This window comes from Lathyrus oleraceus, chromosome 2 (genome assembly GCF_024323335.1).
Source record: "Lathyrus oleraceus cultivar Zhongwan6 chromosome 2, CAAS_Psat_ZW6_1.0, whole genome shotgun sequence".
Classification (NCBI taxonomy): Eukaryota; Viridiplantae; Streptophyta; class Magnoliopsida; order Fabales; family Fabaceae; genus Lathyrus; species Lathyrus oleraceus.
This window is the reverse complement of record NC_066580.1, coordinates 92,799,295-92,816,443: the sequence shown is the minus strand read 5'-3', so window position 1 is coordinate 92,816,443 and position 17,149 is coordinate 92,799,295. Positions and strand designations below refer to the sequence as shown.

Below are 17,149 nucleotides of genomic sequence, written 5' to 3'. Positions count from 1 at the left end.
ATAAGCTTAAGACTACTATCATGAGAAAACTAAAGTTAACCTAACTATAAGTAACAATCTACTAACAAAAGAGTAAAGGTAAATGGGCCTAGATATAAGGACTAAAAGCAAAGTAAGAAGAGGCCAATATATTTGACACATGGAGTTCCAAAGCTTCTTCCACATGCACAAATTGAGAGTTATGAACATAAGGTATCTGAGCACAACCTATCTTTACTTATATTTCATTGGAGTATATCGTTATTTAATTTTTAGAAAAATGATTAGATTTCCGTATGAATTAAACATAAATACAAAACTATACTTAAAAAACATAAATAAATAATAATATGTTGTGAACTTCAATTACACAAAGCTAACACATCACTAACAACAATTCATACAAACAAAATCAAACAATTATTTAACAAATCTTATTCTATTTTACATCATCACCATTATCATGGTAAACAAGGCTTGAATGTGCTCACCACCTTCCTTACTCGATCCGCCATTGAAGTACAAGACACAACACCATCATTCCCAGCCAAAACCCTATACTTATCTTTCCTCGTAAAGTTGGTGCACTCAAACCCTAACGTTGCAGCCAATATCCTCTGCACATAATTAGCCACATCATGTGGACTCTTCCCCGCCGAACACGTCGCTTCGACCGGCAACTGGTTCAAGAATGTAACCTCATAAACCGGCCTAGGGTTCATGAAGAAGAAAACCGGGTCGAAACCCTTCCACCCTCTTGCAGTCGTTGCATGGAAGAACCCTACTCTATAGTTCATCGCCACCGGTACTATCCTATCTGTTAGTTCTGCAAATAAGGCGCTAAAGCGTAGAAGAAAAGGCTCGCGGCACGTTGTTCCTTCTGGACAAACAACTAAATCTCCTTTGGATAACTCGTATTTGATTCTCGCGGCGTCCACGTTTCGAATTCTTGTTAGCCGCACGGTGGGGATGGGGGAGAGGAGTTCGGAGATGCGAGAAATGGAGTATGTTACGGCCGGAACTTGACGTTTGAGGACGGAGGAGAGGACGACAGGGTCCATTAGAGTGCGGTGAGTGCAGACAAAAAGGACGCCGGAGCTGCTGGGGAAAGGAGGGAGAGGTGGCTTTCCTTTCACAATTACTTTCCCACCATATATATATGACATGTGATGAAGGGCCCAAAAGGGTAAAGTGGCTCCCATGGTTAACCGGAGCATGGCTAGTAGAACACCTATGGGAATCCAAAGGATGATTAGTAGGGAAGTGGACGGCGTCGGCCGCTTCACTAATCGGCCGTCGTGGAAGATCACCGGATGTGGTCGGAGAAGTTTGTCTTCGGTGTACTTTTGGTTTTTCATAAATGGTGGTTGCTTATGTTCCTGCACATGCACATAAAAGAAAAATAGAAAAAAATATATTTTAAATACCAAATCAAATCTTTTTTTCATCTCTTTGCAATTTTTTCATTAGGTTAAATCATGGTTTTAAATTACGAAATTGGGGCTACAATATATAAAGTTGATGTTGCTGTCTCTACGACCACTTGGAACTATAATTTTTGTGCGATTTTCTTCCGACCCTATTAGAAATTGTATCAAATAACTTAGCCTATGTGTTTCAAATATTTTCATCGAAACTCAAAATAAAGTAAAATCTTGAACATTAAGTGTATTTCAAACACCTACGATTAAAATTTACACCGTAACGATCGTAATACGTATTGCAGCAACCGAAGTCACACCATATGTAATACGACCTCAATTTAAAACCATAAGTTAAGTTAATAATTATAGTTACCTTGCAAAGCTTGGAGAAGGAATGATTGGTTGATGTAGTAGTACTAAGCCTTGCCATACCCAAAGTAGGAACTTCATTATTAAAAAGTTTAGCAACTCTTTCAGAAACCGTTGTTATAGAATCACTTTGAACAAACCCTGTTGCTAAACCAAACCTATTGAAAACCAATTCACTCCCAATAACTTCATCAGCACGTAAGTGTTCCTTAACAAACCTCTCCACCAAAACTTTTGGCATTTTAGTTACGACAACCCTTTTCTCATAGAAACGAAACACTTTCCATGCTTCCATGTCAAGATCATCCATGTAGAATTTCGGCAAAACCGCTCTTGAAACTGATTCGATCTCGGATTTATGAATTCCACCAACTGCTACAAAGATCATTAGCTTGAGACTTATCTCTTCCATGCCGATTATGTCTAGGATTCGAATCACGGGCCATAGGACTAATAGCATAACGAAGCGAATCAAACCTGAAGCTTCAAATGCTACTAACATGAAGTAGGAGAATATATCTATGTTTTTTAGAAGCGTACCTTCGAATTCAGACACAACAGAGTCCATTAGATGAATGTTCTTTTATGATTTTAGTGTTTGTGAAAAATAACAAATGATGTTTTTGTTATGAGAATATTTTATATAGTTTCAGATGTTTATATGATATATTATGGTTTAATGTTATGTATTATATATATAAGATAAGATTAAGGAAATGAGATTTGTTTATTTGACTTGTCAATTTTGCTTAGGATTATGAGGAAGATTAACTGTTTTTCAACCACCCCTTTTTTTGTTTTCTCTATAATGTTTTTGGGTGGATATATTAGCGAAGAAAATGGAGGAATAAAGCAACGTTTATTGGCAATTACTGATTACTTAACACCAACGATAAAAGAGTATGGTAGACGGCTAATTTTGGACACCTAATTAAAATTGGCATTTATTTAGGTTACTTACCATTATTTTAAGTGGAGGGTACGTATCATTTGCAATAGTCTCATTTTGTATGTAATAATAGTATAAGATAAGGAAAACTAAACTAGAGGTTGAATGCAAGTGGTTAATATATCAGAGGTTGAATGAAAGTGATTCATATATTTCATTCGATTGGTACAACTTGGTTGATATTTCATTCTAGAGAATGATTGGTAGGTTGATGAAGACCATTCCGAAGATATTGTTGGTGTTGTGGTCATATATTTTTTTTTTATCGGAATGGTTATTGTAAAAAATCAGCACTAGGATATTCAATTCAGTATGAGATTGAGATGCAATTTTATAAGTATAAGTTGAATCGTATACGTCTGTTGCTTAGAGTCATATTTATATAAGAAAATACATTGTAATCATCTCTGAATTGCCCGATATTGAGTGTGAGTGGTTGTTAGGTGAAGATTAACGACTATGATTAAAGGAGAGGTGTGCTCTTGTGTGACATCAGTAACACAAGTTTACTTGTACGACAACAATGTGAGTCCCTCATGAGAATAAATCTTACATGGATTGGGTCGGTCTTTGTTGACCGTTGGCCAACTCGAAACAAATGTCCTCCAAGTCTAGCTTGTTATTAGCCTTGATGTGAGGATTATTGGTGTAGAAATAAATGATGACAACCTAAAAGTAGTTACGTAGGGAACATGTGCACTAAATGCATGTTGGGTTGACGAAATGTTTCTACGACGACGATCTCAATGTGTTCCATGCGCCTAGGGTAGGAAGACGATGCACATATGCGCACTTAAGTGCAATTACTGAATCAAGACACTATTTTAGTTGTTAAATAGAACCTTTGATCTTCTAGTAGATCTTGACTGTTGAACCTAACATTTAGTTTGGATATAAAGCGGGAACCTACCTTTCATATACATATTGTCAAAATCTTCTTTGTTTTAAGGATTTTCTTATAGGGTTTTCTCTTGCTTATTCTTTGATGTTGGACGCTTCCAAATTCAGGTTGCTTTGCTTAACTAACACGCTTGTTCATTCGGTGTCTTCATGTAATCTCCATTAAAACCAATGCATTTCCTTTTTCTCCTTTATTTATTTATTTATGAGTTTTCTCTTATGCTTTCACTTGGAGAATCCAGGAAACTCAAACTTAAGAATTCAAATCGTAGAGCCTAGTGATGCCATTTCTTCTATTGAGCTAGTATTGATCAACCCTAATGATAAGGAACCTTATCTCATCAATATTAGTATGAACTAAGTAGGGGTAGGATTTACTTTTTTTGAATTTAAGTTGACTATCCCCACTGTTGTTGAAAATATAACAAACGATGCCAATGTGCAAGGTTCATTAGGGGTTTAAAGTGTTAATTTTAGCGTGTGTTTAATGTTAACAAGGTGAAATGGTGGTTGAATGAACATGTCAGATGTATGCCTTATGATCATCATTTTTATCTTTGAATAGTGACGAAGATATGTTGGAACTTGAGTGTCGGGACGTGGGACCGTCCTCGATTGGCAGGTGATTATCCCCAAAAGTGACACGCATATTTGTAGCATGCTTGAGGCATGTGGTCTCCCCAAATGCAGGTCACACTCCATTTGAACGACTTCGAGGTTGAGTTTCTTAATCACTTGGATATTTCTCCCTCTCAACTACATTCAACGAGTTAGGCAAATGTAAAAGATTTCAAGGATTGATGTGAATATGTAGTGTTATAATTGTAAAGGGTCTCACCTAGGGAAATGCCTTTAGGCAACCTCATAAGATGCGACGTTGGAATGTCTCCCAAAGGAAGGTATCGCTTCGCCCCATGATATTCCTACCGCCCGGTAGTGGAAATATGGGATAAGATGTTTCTGGGGCAGGGAAAAATCAGGGTCAATAACTGGCCCATGACTTCCTGAGAAATTGGGATTCAACGGTCCACCATTAACTAAGTTATAGGTGACCCTTCCCAAAATAATCATATGCCTTAGAGGCCTTTATGAATACATCTCATATGTGGGAGAAAGGGGGGATAAATCTTAAGCCATACATATCATTACACCCCTAAAAGTTATAGTGATTAACTCACATCTATCACACTCTCATAAGCTTATACCTAAGCACTTCCGTCATCTACAGAGCCTCTCACCTCACATGAGCATAAATCCTAAAACAACCATAAAACATCACCATACAGAAATTCTCGATTTCAAGGGTAAGTTTGACGTATATGAACCCTCATGTTTTTTTCTTGATTATTAGAGGTGGCGTATATGAACCTTATCACGATTTCAAGGGTAAGTTTGACGTTTCTTTATAAAAGAATAATATACCCATTTCCCTTGATGTTCGAGGAATTGCAGACAAATATTATTCACCTAAAAGGTGTGTGGGGTGTTTCGGTCGTAGTATTAAAAATGCCATAACGATCTTCTCTATCATCTATTACTGTATCTTTGGGCATTGTAGTACCCTTATGGGTGAAGTATATTGGTTTTAGGACACATTTTCTTCTTGTACCATAACAGATCCAATGAATTTTATGGATACATATAAATAAATGAAAAAGGTTTCGCCTTCTTTGACCCGTATTAGGTTTGGAAATTATCTCTTTGAGCTTGTTGAATGTGATCTTCACTCAAAAGATCACTCAAAGATCATCTTTTTCCTTAGTAATTTGTAGAACAATATGGTATGATAGGTGGATTTTGAAATGAAACTTGAAAATTAAATCACCATTTTGTAATAGGATTATATGGTTTGGATCTTTAGAACCTTCTTTTAAATATATTTATCTCAAGAATAGGTGCTTAGGGATTCCGATTTGCCTCAATCTTAAGATCAGACTCGTCTCACATAACACTCGGTCATTTTACTATGTGGATCGTTCCTTTTTTGAACATTCGTGAATTGGGTGTCGGCTAAGTACATAACAATTGTAATAAAAACTAAAAAAACTAAATAAAGAAAATTAACAAGTAACATAACACTACACTATTATTTTTAACAATATTATGTATCTTTGGTGACGTGTTTTTTTAAATGTTTTGCTCATTCTTATACAAGTTATTTGATTGGATTCGGACTCTTCAATCTCAGGACAATCACTTTGACCGAAAAATGTTGTGATTGGTTAACTTTGTTAACTTCCCATTAGACTTCAAATTTAACTCCTATGTGAACGGTCAACTAAATTCAAAGTGGGTAGGAATTATCTAATTGCTGCTCAGAATGGCGTAAGAAAAAGTAACAAGTTTGTGTCACCTACATAGCTTGGATAGATAAGAAAATAAGATCCAATATGTATAGATTTATTTGTTTACAAGTACGGTTGTTCAACGTCCTAGGTGACTTTGAATTATATAAGCTGCTGATGATTTCAATAAGCGCGTTATGGAAAGAAGAATTGTGAATTTACTTCCTTTTTTCTTTTCTCCAAATAGTTTAATGAAAATATTCACATGGACTAAGGGCATAAAAGTGAGATATCATAGATCTTATATCCAAACATGTTACATCTTTTTATTATTTGCGATGTATTTACATGAAAAACACATATTCTATAATATCAAATTGTCGTAAGTAGAAATATCTTGATCTCAAATAGGTGAGGTAAGGTTGGTTTGAATTTTTAAATTTATGGATTATCGTTTATATTGCGCCAACAAGTTACGAAACAATCCAAAAAGTATATTTTAATGCCGCAATTCGTTACTCCAAAGTCTTTAAAATGATATGTTAAACTTCATAATATGACAAGCAGGATCAATAACATAATAATAGTATCAATAATTTCAAAATATAAAATTGTTCTAACTTTTGAGAAGTTGTAGACATACATAACCTACAAACAATGCTAAAAGAATATGAAATTAGTGATAGTATTAGACCGGATATGGGGTTATCGATCCTGCGGGGTTATCGATAGCAATGATAGTTGTGTGGTGTTCAGTCTAATGTTGTTGCTAACCAAGATTTGAAGATGAATCGAAGCTTGGAAAGTTCTTATCACAAATTGATGACGGGGAAATTATGAAACCAAAGGTATTCTAAGGACCAGGAGATAAAGAAGAACTCAGTAAGATTTTTTTTCCAGTAAAAGGTCAGAGAAATGGTTGTTTAGGAAATGGATGCAAGATACTTCCGCGATGAGTAGGAGACGTCTTGATGAAGTCGTTCGGAAGAAGTGGGGCATCGGTTGTGTGCGCTTGGGCAGGCAGTAGCAGGCCAAACAACGATTGGGGGACGACGAATAATCAGTCAGAGTAGAGTGCAATGACCCATGAAGCTTCGTAGGCTCGGTGCATGGAAAGAAGGGTTTCAGACCCTGGGAAAATATGTAACCAAGAAGATCAGAGTGGCGTATCGAAAGAGCTAGAATTGTAGAAGAGTGGAGGACCTGAAATCATCAAGAATAGCATGATTTGAGAAATCGTGTAGAAATGAAGCTGACAATGAAGAAGCACTAGAAGCTCAGGTATATCAAGAAGAGGTAGAGTTGTGCGGTTGGCGAATAGTCACAGCTAGGCGAAGTCACAAGTTAGTCAAGGAGGATATGTGAAAAGTGTCTCACCCTCTTGTTTAGATGAAATTCGATGACGGATTTCAATTTAAGGTGAGGATGATGTAATACCCCAATTAATATCTAAATGCTTGATATTTTAATTACAATAATTAATATTAAGATTAGGTGGAAAAGGGCATTTTGGGAATATATGGAAATTGGAGGACATAATTACAATAATTTTATCAATCATATGAGAAGGAATTCTTGAGTCATATCCACTATTCTTCTGAACTACTGTAGGTTGTTCAAAATTGCGAAGACCTCCAACCTGACCATCAACCTTCCCTTTAATGACACAATACTCATGAGGTTATTCAGAATCCCGAGAATTATGGTGAACACATATTTTTTGACATCTTAGATGATTTTTCTTCATCAATCTTGAATCCGTATAAGCGCTTGATATCTTCTTCAGATATGACCTTCTTCATAAGAACTTCTTTGCCATTATTGGTGACACCATATTTGGAATTGTAGAAGTTCATCTTTTCCACATTTGATCACTCATGTGGTTTATGCTGATCCTTTTGAAAGATGTTCCTCTTATCGATAACACATAACTAGGATTTGCCAAGTTCCATAAGTCTTTTAATATTCCCTTTGCTCTATTGCAAGGAGTGACATGAATTGTCTTTTTCTTAGACATGTCCTTGGTACCCCTACTACTACAATACCGTCCTTCACTTGAGGAACATCTTTGCGCTATATCAGCTATATGCCTAGTTTAAGTAACATTGGATGCTAACTTCTTCTTTTCTCCGACTTTCTTGCATCTTCAGTTCATCAACTTAGATAGACTATGAATCCGAGGATATCCATGTGTAAGACCCCAATTTTGACCCTAAGATCCCTCATGTTATCTCATCATATGCATTAGCATTGGGATCACACCTTGGCATTCTCTTTACCCCTCATTCATTAGGTTTCCATTGGGAGAGATCACCAAGCACACTTTATTGTATTATACTTCATTTTTCATTATTTACTAACCAAAATACCAAAAATATATCATTGTATAGTTTAACTCTTTTGTAGGTAGTGTACATGCTCACCTATGCTCTATCAAGCTTATGCCTAGGGTTTGAGACCCTCAATGCAAGGAGCTAAATCAAGAAATGGTTTACTATTGCTCTAAGCATCATATATGGATCCCCATTATCTTCACATGTTGTTTTGATCAAGAAATCATCAAGAGTTTGAAGTTGGTTTACCTTGGAAACCCTAATTCATTTGGGTATCTTGTGTAACTTCTTCAACAAGTTTCCCCAATAATTGATCAAATATTTCAAGGTATACTTCACACTTCATCATCTTATGCATATATGATCCTCCATGAGTCCCAAAAGTCAAGAGAATGTCAAGCTAGCAAGTTGGTTCATGGTGGTTGACCAGAAGAAGTCAATTGGTCAAAACTGGGGTTCCTAGACCCTATCTCCTACATATTTTTGTCATATGAAAATTATTCCAAGAGCAAAGTTACTCGAAATGCCACTCTAAACAACTTTAATGTTGATGTTGAGAGATAGTTTTGCTTGGAAAGTCATTTTTTATGGTGAAAGATTATAGGTCATTTTGTCTAAACCCCAGTTTGGAGGTCAACTTCCCAAGACCATAACTTGCTCATTTTTATGAGATGAAATCCATTCAAATTTCATGATTAAATTCAAGATGTCTATTTCAACTTTGATGTTTGTATGAAGTGAAAATTCAACTTGCAAATGCATATGCCAAGAGGAAACATTATAGGTCATTTTGGACCAATACCATTGAACAAGTGATTTTCCTCAACTTCTAAAATGCATAACTCCTTCATGCCAAATCCAAATGAGATCAAATTTGTGACCAAATTGAATATGTTTGAAATAGATACAACTTTGATGAATGAACGTTTCTCATTTGAAGTCCATAAAAAGAGTTATTCAAGGTGGAAGAAGTGAACATTTGACTTGGGACTTAGAAAATTTTCAAATATGTTTGATTTATCAAACTTCCACCTCAAAATTCATCATGATACAAGTTTCAAATGAAAAAGTGTTCAACATGAAAGTTGTTACCCTTGATCTCACCTTTCCAAAACGTCCAAGATCATCTCATTTGGACCAAAATTGAAGGACTTGTGCATGGCTTCATTATAGGAAGTGTTTTGGCAAGATTGAATTTCACATGATCATTTCCATTTGCATGCTTGTACATGATGATTTCAGCAGACTTTGTACACAATTTGGAGTTGGATTGCATCACTCTTGAGGCCCAGATGATTTCCCATGCACCCATGCAAGTGAATTACTATTTTTATCCAATTTTCAAGTGGCGCAAATATCAAACACAATTCCTATTTAAACAAGCTTAAGGCTTCAAATTCATCACCAACACCTTTCCCAAGCTTTGCTAGACCTATGCAAACCCTCACTGCCATAGAATTTTCAGAGATTTCTCTTAAAATCGAGCTTGAACTTCACCTTCAGTTTGGAAGTTCAAACTCCAGAAATTCACTTCCATTTTCAATTCATTTGGTTTCTACAAGCAAGAGAAGGAGAAAGCAATCAAATCCAGATCAAGGTCAAGTCAAATTGGATCAACTCAAAGGTGAATTTTTCAGAAACTTCCACTCTTCGATTCTCTCTTATTTTTCCATTATTCTTGTTGATTTTTGGTTGTCTGAAGTCCTACCAATGTAGGCAATAAGATTGAGTTGCTTTGAGGTCAAATCCAAGCAACTCAGTTAATGATCCTCAAAATTCAACTCCTTGTATCTTCTCATATACTCGGAGTTAGGCAAAATTGAGGCCAGATTCGAGCTTCTGAGCATTTTTTCTTTAAATCCATGTCTTGCTTTTTCATTTTGGTGATGGTTGAAGATGGAACAGTCTGGTGAGGTCCCCCGGAGAAGAAGACCGGAGCTCTGGCTCCGGCGATGTGTTGGCAAGCTTCTCAATCATAGATCCATTTAATTTTTTTTAATCCTGAGCGCTGTTTCTAATTACCACGCATGCTGCTTAGTTGACTAAAGACCACGTGGAACGCGCACTTTGGACCATTTGATCTGCCACCTCAATTAATGAGGGAGATCAGATGGTCTACGTATTTTTGAATTTTTGAATTTCAATATTAATTGCTATATTTTCATTAATTCATATTAATTTCATTATTGATCCCAAAAATATGGGACTTTCACCAAAAAATTCAAATATTTTCCTTTTTCATTTTCTTAATTAAAATTATTTTTTGGATCAATATTGATATTTTTCATGATTTAATTCTTTTTGTGCATATTTTAAATTGTTTAAAAATACTTCTGACTTTTAAAAATAGTGAAAAAATTTCTTCAAGGTCCTTTGACCTTGTTTGACCTATGATAAATCTCTTGTCCATTTATTTGGTGTTTTGAAGAGGTTTTAGGTTTTTCATTAAACATAATTTAATTTAATGCATTTTTAATTGATTTTTAATTTGTTTAATTAAAATAATTTGTGTTGAGCCATTTTTATTGATTTGTGGAGTGTGACTATTGTGCTTGGGCCTTGGTCAAGGTTGATTTGACTTTTGTTGGATTAAAATCATTGAATTTAGGGGATTGATGAAATGTATATTTCATCTCCCAAAATGAATGAATGATTTTAATTTGATGAAATTACTTTCATGATCAATTTATGTTTGTCTCCTTTCCCCTCCCTCTTCATCTTCAATCCCTTTCTAAGTCATTCCTCTCATTGACCAATGACATCTCAATATCCTAAGGCTAATTGGTTCATGAACCAATACAAGTATGGATGAGATTAGGTCCACCATTTGATAATTTTATTTTTGTGTGTGGTATGTTTTAGGAGTATGGTTCATTATATCATATTTCTAACATGGATTAACACCAAAACAATTATTGTCCGGCCTCGGATAGTTGTGACTCCTACATAAGTCCAATTTATGATTGCTTAATATAGCGCTAAATTTTGACACAAAAGGCATATCATTCTAGTAAGTGAGATTGTAAGTCTCCCCCCTTTCATGGTATTGTGTGGAAACTTGACCTTTTTTCCTTCCTTTGGAAGATGTCTTGGTTCAAGGATCCATGCTTGTGAATAGATGGTTGAGTGTTCTCGAAAAAATGACTTAAACAATTGAAAAGCAAAGTTCCACTAACTTCTAATCAACTAACATTTGACTAACTTTTAATTTCAAGTCATTTACTTTTATGCACTTAGAATTAGGCAACATTCCCTATGCAAAAGGACTTGGCCAATGCCAACATTTATGAAACCAAGTCATTATGAAGTGAGCTTTCATCTGATGCGAGTATTGGGATCTACTTGAGTTCATCTTCTATATGGTCTTGATGAAAATGTTACTTTGAACCTGTGCCTAATGCCTTATTCTGACCCATTCAAGGAGTATGTCATCTGATACATGAGGAAGATTATGAAAAAGATTATGAAGTTGCTAGCTTGGATGGGCTATCTTTATTTGATGCCTTGCTCTTCATCTTGCTATTTGTGTATTGATATTGCTTGATCCTAAAGTCCAAGGGAAAAGTGGGTTTCTATATGACATTCTTGTTTATTGGATTGCATCCCATTTGTTAGATATTTTCAACTCTTAACTTTTAATTTTTGCTTAGGATTAGTCTCTTAATCTCCTCCCACTTCTTAAATTTCAAATCTCTCCCTCTTTTCAAAAACCTTCTTTGCTTGTGATTTCGAAACATAGACTTTATTACAAATTAGACACTTTGGCCTTATGCATTGCATTTTAAAACTCTTTTCTTAAATCTAATTTGTGAATAAATCTAATCATATTGACTTAAATTTTCAAAAGAAAAAAAGAACTAACACTCATTCAAACTCTTTTAGGCCATTTGTGCCTCCTTAAAACTTAATTTTTTGTTAGATACCTTGGACTAGATTTGAAAGAGCTAAGGAAGATATCATCTTTTGTATTAGATCCCCTGGACTTCAAATAACGTCATGGGAAGCTTCTATCTGTATTGTCTGTTGATGTAGTGGAAGGACTCTTGAGTGTGTTGGTTCAGTTTTATGACCCTCTCTATCGTTGCTTCAGTTTTCCCGATTATCAGCTTATGCCTATGTTAGATGAGTATGCCCATCTATTGGGAATACCTGTTTCTTACAAAGTGCCTTTTAGTGGATTGGAGGAGATTCCCAAATCTCATCTTATAGCTGAAGCTCTTCATCTGAAGAAGTCTGAGGTTGAGGCTTATTGGGTGAAGAAAGGGGGAATGTTTGGATTGACTTCTGAATTCCTTATTGGGTGAAGAAAGGAGGAATGTTTGGATTGACTTCTGAATTCCTTATTGGGAAATCCATTACTTTTGCTCAAGCCGGTAGTGTGGATGCTTTTGAATCTATCTTTGTGCTGCTAATCTATGGTTTGGCTTTGTTCCCTAACATTTATAGTTTTGTTGATGTTAACGCCATTAGAATCTTCTTGATTGGGAATCATGTTCCTACTTTGGTAGGTGATATGTACTTCTCTTTGCATTTGAGGAATTATAAAGGTGGTGGGACTATTGTGTGTTGCGCCCCTCTTTTGCACAAGTGGTTTATTTCGCACTGGCCTCAGGCGCCTACTTTTATGGAGAACAAACAATGTCTACGGTGGTCTCAGAGACTTATGTCTCTCACTAATGATGATATAGTTTGGTATGATTCTTTGTTGAGTGGCTTGGATATTATTGATAGTTGTGGTGAATTCTCTAATGTGTCTCTCATTGGTACACAAGGAGGAATCAACTACAACCCTGCTTTGGCTCGTCGTCAACTTGGGTTCCCCTTGAGAGATAAACCTAGTAACACTCAGTTAGAGGGTCTTTTCTATCAAGAGGGTAAAGATCCCCAACATTTGAAGCAGAAGATGGTACATGCTTGGCATAATGTGCATAGAAGAGGAGGATCCGAGCTTGATCCGCGCAACTGTGTAGCTTTGGAAGCTTACACTACTTGGGGTGAAGAAGAGACCTTTGGAGTTGAAGATGTCGTATGCTTGTGAAAGACCTATGTCTATGGTTGTGGTTGAGCCATTAAATCTCCCTAACCAAGATGTAGAGGAGTTGGAAGACGCACTCGCCAAGATGAAGCAAGAGAAAGATACGTGGGAAGAGCGGTTCAATGCTTTGAGCAGAAAGCATGAGGAGTTACAACTTGAGTCTAAGGACAAAGATGAACTTATTGAACTTCTTGAAGACCAAGCAAAGAGAGCCAGAGGGTCCATCTTCCTCTAGTATACCTCAGCCTTTTGGTGCTTGGAAGAAGAATGTTAATCAGCTTGTCCTTGAGAAGGCTCGGATGAAGACCTCTTTTGAGTCTGAGATCCGACGCATCCGAAGGAAGTACGCGTCTGCAGCCAGATCATCTGACACTGTTGTTAGGGGATCCTTAGGATGATTAGTTTCCTTTTATCTTGGATTTGTATTTTGGTTTCTGAAATTGTACTCAGTGTAATCCTTCCAAATTATATGAATAAAAGAGATTTTTATGGTTAATCAAATTGTTGTTATTATATATTTGCAAATAAAAAAGTACTTTCCCTGAAATAAAAAAAATCAAAACATTGCATTTTATGCATCATTTGCATAGCAGGTTTTTCTTCCTCCAGATGTCTTATTGGTTATTCTTATGTGCTTCATCCAAGTTGACTCATCGATACAACACTCACGCCAATCAACCGAGAATCATAGAACATTTGGAACAAAAGATCCGAGAGTTGAAGGAAGAAATTGCTCGTTTGACTGCCATGATGGAGTCTGTACTAGCTGGTCAGAGTCAGTCTTCTTCAACACTTGCAACTCTTCTGTAAGACCCCAATTTTAACCCTAAGATCCCTCATGTTATTCTCATCATATGAATTAGCATTGGGATCACACCTTGGCATCCTCCTTACACTTCATTCATTAGGTTTGCATTGGGAGAGATCACCAAGCACCATTTGAGTGTATCATACTTTGTATTTTATCATTTTACTAACCAAAATACCAAAAAATATGTCATTCTATTGTCTAACTCTTTTGTAGGTAGTGCACATGCTCGCCTTTGATTCATCAAGCTCACATCTAGGGTTTAAGACCCTCATTGCAAGGAGCTCAACCGAGATTTGATCTACTATGGCTCTAGACATCATATATGGATCCCCATGAGCTTCACATGTTATTTTGGTCAAGAAACCATCAAGAGTTTGGAATTAGTTTGCCTTGGAAACCCTAGTTCATCCGGGTATCTTGTGTGACTTCGTCAACAATCTTCTTCAACAATTAATCAAATATTTCAAGGGATACTTAAAATTTCATCATCTTATGCATATATTATCTCCCATGAGTCCCAAAAGTCAAGATAATTGCAAGCTAGCAAGTTGGTTAATGGTGGTTGACCAGAGGAATTCATCTGATCAAAACTGGGGTTCCCTAGACCCCATCTCCTACAATTTTTGTCATATCAAAATTATTCCAAGATAAACTTTACTCTAAATGACTTTCCAAACAACTTTCATGTTTATGTCTAGATTTAGTTTTGCTTGGAAAGTCATTGTTTATGGTGAAAGATTATAGGTCAATTTGTCTAAACCCTAATTTGGAGGTCAACTTCCCAAGATCATAACTTGATCATTTTTTATGATATGAAATATTTCTAAGTTGCAAAATCAAATTCAATATGTCTACTTCAACTTTTATGTTTGGAGGAAGAACAAATTCAACTTTTATGTGCATGTGATATGAGGATACATTATAGGTCATTTTGGACCTATGCCATTGAACAAGTGATTTTCCTCAACTTCAAAAATGCATAACTCCTTCATATTAAATCCAAATGAGGTCAAATTGGTGACTATTTTTAAGTACTTTGAGATAGATATAACTTTGATGAAGGAACTTTTCTCATTTGAAGCTCACATAAAAAGTTGGCCAAGGTGGAATAAGTGAACATGTGGCTTGACACTTAGAAATATTTTTGACATGTTTGATTTTCCCAACTTCCACCTTAAAATTCATCATGCTCCAAGCTTAAAATGAAAAAGTGTTCAACATGAAGTTTGTTGCTCTTTATCTAACCTTTCCAAAAAGTTCAATTTCATCCATTTCGGACATGATTGGAATGGGTTGCGCATGGCTTGAACATGCGTGATCATTTGGCACAAATTGAACATGAACATTCCATACACCAATGCATAACATTCCAACATGATCTTAGTAATGCTTGTACTCAATTATGGATCAGAAGAAGTGATTACATGGGCCTGTTACACGCCCATGCACCCATGCAATGTACATTGCTATTTTTGGATTTCATTTCAAGTGTGCAAATATCAATCCATTTGGCTATAAATAGAGCCATCTATGCTCAGAAACAAGGACCCTGCACGCCAGCTTTGATTCGAAACCTTCAAACCCTCTCATTTCAAAGGATAATCTTGATAATTTCCATTGGAAATTGAGTTTGAGTCTCACTGTTTTGAGATTCAAATCTCCAAGGATCCTGAGCCTTTTGTCCATTTAATTCTACTCTATCAAGTGTCCTGAGCAAGATCAAGAGCAAGTAAGAGCAAGATCAATCGAACACAAACCTGCATATAAGGTATTTTCCAGAATTTTTCATCTCTTCGATTCTCACTCAATTCTCCATAATTCTCCTGGATCTTTGGTTGTCTGAAGTCCTACCAATGTAGCCAACAGGATTGAGTTGCTTTGAGATCAAATTGAAGCAACTCAGATCGTGAACCTCAAATTTCAACTCCTTGTATCTTTCAATATACTTGGAGTTAGGATAAATTAAGGCCAGATTCGAGCTCCTGAGCATTTATACTTTAAATTCATGTCCTTATTTTTAATTTTGGTGATGGTTGTGAGTGAACTAGTTCGATGAAGTTCACCGGAGAAGGAGACCTGAGCTTTGGCTCCGGTGATGTGTTGGCGCTCATCAGAACCACATGATCCATTTGAAATGTTATAATCTCGTGGGTTGGTTTTGCATACCATTGGTAGAACGCTTTGACTCATGACTATTGTGGAATGCACGCTAGCAGCCACTTGATTTGCCACCTCAATTAAGGAGGGAGATCAAGTGGTCCATGTTTTTTCTTATTTTCTGATTTTCATTTTATTTGGTTTGTTTTCATTAATTCATATTAATTTTAATATTGATCCAAAAAATATGAGAGTTTCACCAAAAAAATTTAAATAAATTCCTCTTTCATTTTCTGAATTAAAATTATTTTACGGACCATTATTAATATTTTTCATGATTTAATTGATTTTATGAATATTTTTAATTGTTTAAAAATACTTTTAAGTTTCCAAAACTTATGAAATTTTTTCTCCAAGGTCCTTTGACCTTGTTTGACCTATGGTAAATCTCATGGACATTTATTTGGTGTTTTGATGAGGTTTTAGGATTTTGATAAACCATAATTTAATTTAATGCATATTTTAATTGATTTTAATTGTTTAAATGCAAAATAAATTGTGTTGAGCTTCTAATATTGACTTGTTGAGTTGGACTTTTGTTGTTGGGTCTTGGTCAAGGTTGATTTGACTTTGTTGAGTTACAATAATTGGATTTAGGGGATTGATGAAATATACATTTCATCTTCCAAAATGAATGAATGATTTAAATTTGAAAGAGTCCTCCTTTGACCAATTTGTGTTGATTCCATTCCCCCTCCCTCTTCATCTCAATCCCCTTCTCTATTCATTTATGTCATGGATCTATGATATCTCTATATCCTAATACTAGTTGATTGGAAAATCAACATAAGTGTGGATGAGATTAGGTCCACCTCTTTTGCATATTCTTTTTATGCGTGGTATGTTTTAGGATCATAGTTCATTATACTATGTCTCTAACATGCATTAACAGCAAAATTTCTATTGC

The 17,149-nt window shown here is 35.7% G+C and overlaps 1 protein-coding gene across 1 annotated transcript; it reads right to left on the bottom strand.

The window, feature by feature from the left end:
- Positions 1-306: 306 nt before the first annotated feature.
- On the bottom strand, positions 307-2,542 carry LOC127118276 (glycerol-3-phosphate acyltransferase 5). The gene is made up of 2 exons (XM_051048438.1): positions 1,777-2,542; positions 307-1,358 (listed from the first exon to the last, which is right to left on the bottom strand). Exons 1-2 carry the CDS (start codon positions 2,338-2,340, stop codon positions 441-443), a joined length of 1,482 nt encoding a protein of 493 aa, XP_050904395.1. The 5' UTR covers positions 2,341-2,542; the 3' UTR covers positions 307-440.
- Positions 2,543-17,149: the final 14,607 nt, after the last annotated feature.